The sequence below is a fragment of the Theobroma cacao genome, chromosome 8 (genome assembly GCF_000208745.1).
Source record: "Theobroma cacao cultivar B97-61/B2 chromosome 8, Criollo_cocoa_genome_V2, whole genome shotgun sequence".
In the NCBI taxonomy this organism is placed as follows: Eukaryota; Viridiplantae; Streptophyta; class Magnoliopsida; order Malvales; family Malvaceae; genus Theobroma; species Theobroma cacao.
Genome location: NC_030857.1, coordinates 5,937,556 through 5,945,627, shown reverse-complemented (window position 1 = coordinate 5,945,627; position 8,072 = coordinate 5,937,556). Strand labels below are relative to the sequence as shown.

The window sequence follows — 8,072 nt, the reverse complement described above, 5'->3', positions numbered from 1 at the left end:
TTCTCTTTGCTCCACTTTAGAATGGGAAGATTTTTCAATGTTTCTTTTGCAAACCAAACACGGTAAGCACATTACGGCCTATTAAAAAGCAGGGATCTTTCCTCCTTACATCATACCAAACGCCCCCCAAAGTTTTAGAGACAAGGAAAAGAAGCTCTCTTATATATAAATTAATGGTTTGATAAAATTGGTTTTTAACAAGGTATCCGGAGGAGGTATACCGTATGCTTTGCAGAAGCTCGAAGGAAAGCGAGGAACATAAAAAGTTGAAAACAGAAGTCTTATAGAGATTGAAAATCCCATATTGCTATCAACACAAAACCAATCAATCATATTTGTACGACAATGATTCATTTCAAAAATTGAAAATCAGAGTCATGCAGTTACTTGATGGAAAACAAAAGGATTAGATTAACGAGGGGCTTTCTTCTTTCCAGCCACAGTAACCCTCTTACCCTTCAAAGTCCGAGTGTTGTTTTTGGTGCGCTGTCCTCTGCAAGGCAAGCCCTGAATATGGCGCACCCCTCTGTAACACTGAATCTCCTTCAGTCGCCTTATATTAAGAGCATTGAACCGCCTCTGCAACACCACAAGAAAGAAAAATCATCAAATCGCTTAGAAATGCGTGTGCTGAGTTACCAGAAGGAGAATTGGCAATTACCAGGTCGCCTTCAATCATATACTTGGAGACTTCATCACGAATTGTGATGAGTTCTTCCTCAGACAAATCTTTGGTGATTTTGTTCTCCATTTTGAGATCGCAGAGAATTTTACGAGCCCTCGAACGACCGATTCCGTGGATGTACTGAAGAGAGAATTCCACTCTCTTGTTGTTTGGAATTTCCACTCCTCCAACACGAGCGCATTCGATGCTTAGACTACGATACTAATTGATTTAAAAAAAAACAATAAGAATTCGCTTTCCAACTTAATAAACTAAAATTTAAACAAAGGGGGAAAAGGAAAGAGCTTTAGAATTCTAAATTTGAATATGAAAATTCTCTCTTTTTATCCTCGAGCATACTGAAGTTCTGAATTTGAAACTTCCAAATATGTTGAAACTCGCTTTGCCTAAACCCTATATCAATTAAGCCTAATAGTACTAATTAATTTCTGTTTGTCATTATTGAAAATGTAGGACACCAATATGAACAAAATTGCACTGAAATCAAGAAATTCCAGCTTAAAATTTTCTCTTCTTTGATTCCAGGAAACAGGATTAAGCAATGAAATGAAACAAAATTGGCAAAAAAAAAAAAGAGAGAGGAAAATCCAGAAATGACAAGAAATTAAAAGGGATTTTTACCTTCGGAGGGTTCGAAAGTGGAAGGGAAACAGAGTTAGAGAGAGAAAGAGAGCTCGTTTTGTTGCATATGAAGGAGAGAGAGGGTGCCACGGGCATTGCCAGGGTTTGCGCCATATTCCTATCGATTTTCTCGGTAACCAAGCAGAGTGAAGGAAGAGCTCAAGAGGTTGCTAGTAATTCTATCCTCTTTCCTAAATTGGAATGAGAAAGACACTCGCTCGAGTAAAGATGGAAAACAACACTCGCTACTTAATAATAGCCACGTCGGAATGGGCCTAAATGTGGTGTAGCCCAATTGGATGCGGTAATACTGGTAGCAATGTATCGGCCCAACTTGAGGCCTCCAAAGGTGATATCAACCCAATTTATATTTTGTTCTGTTGGAATTCGTTACTATTTGTGCATTGAAATGGCCCAAGATTAGATGTGTCAATATGGGCTAGGCCCGATGGGTCGGTACTTTTTTTATTAAATATGGGGTGGGTTGGGTTTGAGTATTTGAGACCCATATTATAACCGTGCCTAAATGGGCTAGCCCGTTTGATTAGGGGGTTGACTCGGGTTGGGGCGGGCCAGCTCGGAAGGCCAAAAAAATTTTATAGTGCTAGGCAAGAAAGATCCAAGACTAAGAAGCCCAAGCCAAGAGCCCAAGACCCTAACTCCCTAAGAACCCTAACCGCCACCAAAGTCCTAACCAGCTAACCCCAAATACCAAAATCCCCAAATCCCCCTACCGTACGAGCCATCTGTGATCTGTTAGTGGGAGTTGTTTCTGCTGTTGTTTACTTGTTATGGTATGGGTTTTGACTTCTCTCGCCGTCCTGCGACTCTCGCCTAAGCTTGGAGGCAATCGGCAATCAGCAATAGGCAATCGCCTAACCCCCAGATCCCCAAATCCCCCATCGCCGCTTGAGCCATCTGTTCTTTTGTAGCACTACAGTTGTTCTGGTCTGGGTTATGGTCCTTATGGACTTATCTCGCTGTCTCACCTAAGGTTGGAGCCAATCGATAATCGACAATCGCCTAATCCCCAGATTTCCAATCCGCCCGAGCCATCTGGCGGTCTCAATTTGCTTCCTGACTATAAAGCTTTTCAACTTCTCGGTTTCATCTCTCAGTTCTCACTCCCTATTCGGCATCCGGCCATGGGCATTTGGCTATCGGCATCGACACATCACCTCTGGTATAAGGTATAAATTGACACCCCATCGCTAGTATTAACTTCTCAAAATATGACAGCATCTGGTATTAACTTTTTCCAAATGATTTATCTAACTGAAGACAGAAATTGTATTGCCTGTGAAATTCTTACTAAAAGATTTGTTATTTGGGCTATATATGCTTGGACTTTTCGATGATTAATTTTTTGTTTATAAGCTCCCTTGGCCACTGGTGTCTTTGTCACTGTATTTACTTTGATGACAACATTGCATTTTGTTTGAAAATTTGTTTGGTATTATCTTTCATTATAGTGGCACATGGAGGACCCTCATATGTCTATTGCAAATTGAAGAAACACTTTGTAATTTATTAGACCAAATTTGTGTTAAATTCTTAAGATATACATTTTATTTTAAAATCAAAAAGAGCATATGGTATTCTATATTTTGAAGGGAACATGAAAATATGAAATCTAATTTTGATTATACATGGGACGACTAAAGAACCTAAAAGAGAGAAAATATAAGATAATGAATGATAGTGCCTCAAGGCAACAAAATTTGATGTCCCTTTCCTTTCACCTCTCCAAATTAAGAACTTTTGTAGCTATTTATTCTACTAATTAATATACTTGGTAATCTTATAAGTTGGAGAATAAAATACTTTTATCCATTGACAATACTCACCACCAGTAGATACACTACCTAACAAGGGTGATGGTATTATTTAAAAAAGAAGTAAAAAAAATGAAGAAATACATAAGGGTAGCCTTAACAAATGCACATGTGCTATTTAAGGACAATAATTCCCAATTTTCAAATCCTCAAATTTAAATAAATAAATGTAAATATAGATTCAAAAGTTGCATATATTAAACACTATGGCTTACCATTTTGTGATGCATGCTGAATGTATTGTTCTTGGAGTACAGTTTTACCACACCACCACTTTTGCGGTCTTGCCTAGTGCTCTGAGTTTTCTCCTACTTGACCCACTCGAGACTCGATCAATCTTCGGCAGTACAGGTAAATCTTTGAATACTTTTAATAGTAATTTTGTAGAGAAAATTAAAAATGTTAGAAGTGGTTTAATTTTTGTGAATTTTGAATTTGTGAAATGTTAGAAAATGAATTCACCCTTGCCTATAATCTAACTTTTGAACTGAATCAATAAGTTTTTATAAATTTTTAATATTTTTTTATTCATGTTTATGTTATTTGAAGGTAACGGTAATGGATCAATCAGTTGAAAACTATATAAATATGGATGATGACGTGAACATTTTGAATGAGGATGAAATTCCCTCTCAATCTCATATATCTGAATCTGAACAATTGAATAAGAGGGCAAAAAAAGAAACTTCAAATGTTTGGAATTATTTCACTAAAATAGGCAAAAAGCAAGATAGAGTAGAAAGGGCAACTTGTAATGGTTGTAAAACAGAGTATAAAGTTGGCCCTAAACCTGGTGGCTCTAATTATGGCACTTCACATTTGCGTCGTCACATTGACACTTGTAAATTCATTTCCTATTTCAATCCACATCAAATGCTAATGGATTATGAAGGGAAAGTAAAGGTTAGAAAGTTTGATCCTAGGATTTCACGTGACATGCTTGCTGAAGCCATAATTAAGCATTACTTGCCTCATGCTTTTGTTGAATATGATAAGATTAGAGCTTGGGCTAAGTATGTAAATCCAGATGTGGTGATGCCTTCTAGAAACACTGCTGTATCTGATGTCCAGAGAATTCATTTGAGAGAGAAAGAGAAACTTAAACAAGCCATGGCCAAGGTACCTAATAGAATTTGCTTAACTTCTGATGTGTGGACAGCATCATTTCTGAGGGTTATATTTGTTTGACTGCTCACTTTGTCAATGAAAATTGGAAGTTATGTAGCAAGTTACTTAACTTTTGTCATATGCCTCCTCCACATGCTGGAGTTGAATTAGTTGCTACTATATTTAATTGTTTGAAAGAATGGGGAATAGATAGAAAAGTTTTCTCTCTTACTTTAGATAATGCTTCTACTAATGATAACATGCAAGGTATCTTGAAAAGCCATCTTCATTTGCAAAGTAGCTTGATTTGTGATGGTGAATTTTTTCATGTGCATTGTTGTGCTCATATCTTAAATCTTATTGTTCAAGAGGGCTTGAAAGCAATCAATGAAGCATTACTTAAAATTAGGGAGAGCGTGAAATATGTAAAGGCATCGAACGGGAGGATGAAAAAATTTCAAAAATGTGTTCAACGTGTTGGTATTGATGCAAGTGTTGGGTTGTGTTTAAATGTGTCAACTAGATGGAATTCAACATATTTGATGCTTGATAGTGCAATCAAATATCAAAAAGCTTTTGCTAGCCTCTAGTTTGTTGATAGAACTTATAAATATAATCCATCTGATAAGGAATGGGGGAGAGCGATTATAATTTGTGAATTTTTGGAGCCCTTTTATGAGACCACAAACTTGATATCCGGTTCATCTTATCCAACTTTCAACTTGTATTTCATGCAAGTTTGGAAAATTTAATCTATTTTAAATGAGAATTTGCATAATGAAGATGAGGTGATCAAGGATATGTCTCAAAGGATGAAAATGAAATTTGAAAAGTATTGGAAAGATTACAGTGTAGTGCTTACATTTGGAGCTATTCTTGACCCAAGGATGAAGCTTGATTTCTTAAGATTTTGCTATTCTAAGATTGATGCTTCTACTTGTCATGAAAAGTTAGAAAATGTGAAGACAAAGTTGTACGAGCTCTTTGAACAATATGCAAGCAACACTGGTGCATCAGGTACATTTTCTCACTCAACGAGTAATTTGCCTAAGCAAGCCGGAGGAGGAACTAAACCCAAGGGATTAAAGATCTTTAGTGTAAGTTTTGTGTCTTTCCTTCATCTTATTATATGAGAATTTATGTTACTTTATTTATGTTTTGATAATTATTTTTTTTGTCTATGTATTTAAAAATTGTAGGAGTTCAAAATGTTTCAAAATGAAACAATTTCTATTGCTAGAAAGTTTGAGTTTGATGTTTATTTAGGTGAGGCAAAGCTTGATTATGAAGTGTTTGAAGACTTGAATGTGCTTAATTATTGGAAGGATAATGCTAAGCGCTTTCCTGATCTTTCTGTTATGGCACGAGATGTATTGAGCATTTCGATTACTACGGTAGCATCAGAGTCTGCTTTTAGTATTGGTGGTCATGTTCTTACCAAGTTTAGAAGTTCTCTCCACCATGAAAATGTTGAAATGCTTGTTTGCACAAAAAATTGGTTACATGGCTTTTCTTTAGCTGCTGATGGTATTATTTATTTTATATATTTTAATGTCTTTAATTTTTACTTGTTAAATTAATAATTTTAATTAAAATTAAAACTCACTATATTCTCTTTTTTTTATGATTATGAATATTAGATGATGATTCAGAGTTGGAGACATCATTGCTGTCCAAATAAGACTCAAATGTTTTGATTGAGGATGAAGATTGAGAAGAATATAAATTAGTTTTAAAATTTATAAATATTTGATTATATACTTATGTTACATGCTAATGGGATTGTAGTTTGTGTATTTATGTTAAAGATTGAAATTTTATTTATATTTGATGTAGTGTATTTGCTTATTTATGTTTAGTGTAATTTATTTATTTGTAATATGTTTTTATTATTCAATTTATGTATTAAATTATTGTATAATTTTATTGATAAAAAAATAAAAAAAATTAAAAAAGGGTTGGCCCAGCCCAACCCATGGGCTAGCAAAGGGTGGGCTGGGTTGGGAATTTTACAACTCATATAAAATATGGGCTAGCCCGACCCATATTTTTTCATCCCACAAGGGCCTGGGCCGAGCTGGGCCGACTCGACCCATATTGACAAGTCTACCCAAGATATCCAATTACTTACTGCCTAACATCTTATTTTCCTTGATTCGCTATGTCACTTAGCTACAAACGCGAAAGCCCATCCATAATGTCAATAAGTAGAGTATTCATTAATTTTGAAGTATCTGAATTTAAATTCGATTAATAAATGAGTTATCCGAATATTACAACCATTTGAATATTTTTAAAATTTAATATTTTAATCCAAATTTTAATACATATCCACTACACAATAATTATCCGAATTCATTTAAAAACTCAATTATGTAAAAAATTATTAAAATACTCTTCATGAGTATTCAATTATCCAAACTCAAATCCATACCTATATCCATATACAATAATATTTCTCACCCATATTTCATATATTTCACTAAAAATTAAATTTATAAAAACACACAAATAATCAAATTTAAATTTAAATAATCAAAAACAATATTTCAAATATCAACTTAAAAAAATAAATAAAAATATTCAAATAATATCTTAAACAACATTACAAGTTTCAACAAGACAACAATATTACAAGTTTAATTAACTAATTGAGTTTGTTCTTAATTACATAAAATTAAAAAAAAAAACTAAGTTCCAAAACTATTCTAATCTCACAAGTATATATACTATAAGTTTATATAAATAAAAGTATATATATTATAATTAATAATTTTATAAATTATAATTTTTGGAATGTCAACACANCTAAAAGTAATATATATATATATATATATAGTAGTAATTATATTTCTTATAAATTAACACAATATATAGAATATATATATTAAAAGATATTACAAGTTAATTAATAATCATAGTTTCATGAATTAATTTAATTAACAATATGAGTTTGTCCTTAGTTACATGAAATAAAAAAAAATAGGTAGGTTCTATAAGTATTTTAATCTCACAACTTCTTTTTAGGTATATATATTATAAGTTTATGTAAATAAAAGTATATATATTATAATTAATAATTTTATATGTTATAATTTTTGTAATGCTAATTCAAAATAAAAAGTAAATATATTTATATTTAAAGTAAGTATACTAAATGTATATATATAATAGTAATTATATTTTTTATAAATTAACACAATATATAAAGTATATTTATAAAAGACATTATAAGTTAATTAATAATGATAATTTCATAAATTAATTCAATTAACAATATAAATTTATCTTTAACTACATGAAATAAAAAAAAAAAACATAATTGGGTTCAAGTACCAAGTAGCAAGGGGTGGTATCAACTTGACACGAGTAGTGAAATTACTAGCTAAACCCGTCCCAAACCTAATTATAAAATATCTTAACCCTATATAATTGAATTGGATACCCATTGCCATCCTTAATCGATGTTGGAGATTTCATCATTCTTTCATTTTGACCATTTAGCTGATTCTTCAGCAACCAGCACGAACAATTGGTTAGCTGACTTCGAGTTATAAATCATAATAATCTACGCATATGCTGGTCTTGGTTCATAAATGCTTAAGCATGCTTGACGAAATACCTAAGCATCCTTTTGAAAGCCAGGGAGAATTGATTCTTAAGCTGAGATCTGTTAGTTACAAGGCCACTGACCAGCAGAATGCAAAATGGGAGTTTCTCCCCATTTTAGGTGGTCAGTCCTAACTACCATATGCAGTTCCAGACTCCATGGTGCTTGATGTGAGTTAGATATGGTATCTTCAAGAAAAATGAAGAGGTTCAAG

At 33.0% G+C, this 8,072-nt stretch overlaps 2 protein-coding genes across 4 annotated transcripts; one reads left to right on the top strand and one right to left on the bottom strand.

The window, feature by feature from the left end:
* Positions 260 to 1,531, bottom strand: LOC18592264 (30S ribosomal protein S13, chloroplastic). The gene is made up of 3 exons (XM_007018893.2): positions 1,307 to 1,531; positions 662 to 886; positions 260 to 579 (listed from the first exon to the last, which is right to left on the bottom strand). The coding sequence occupies exons 1-3, from the start codon at positions 1,418 to 1,420 to the stop codon at positions 412 to 414; spliced, it is 507 nt and encodes a 168-aa protein (XP_007018955.1). The 5' UTR covers positions 1,421 to 1,531; the 3' UTR covers positions 260 to 411.
* LOC18592263 lies at positions 1,992 to 6,096 on the top strand. Of its 3 annotated transcripts, none has more exons than XR_001929098.1 (4): positions 1,992 to 2,496; positions 3,399 to 3,492; positions 5,199 to 5,345; positions 5,889 to 6,096. XR_001929098.1 is itself a non-coding variant. In XM_018126114.1 (4 exons), exons 1-4 carry the CDS (start codon positions 2,452 to 2,454, stop codon positions 5,943 to 5,945), a joined length of 276 nt encoding a protein of 91 aa, XP_017981603.1. In that variant the 5' UTR covers positions 1,992 to 2,451; the 3' UTR covers positions 5,946 to 6,096. The 3 variants fall into 3 exon arrangements, 2 of the variants coding, with proteins under 2 accessions (XP_017981603.1, XP_017981602.1); XM_018126114.1 differs by having other exon boundaries at positions 5,266 to 5,345; XM_018126113.1 differs by having other exon boundaries at positions 5,203 to 5,345.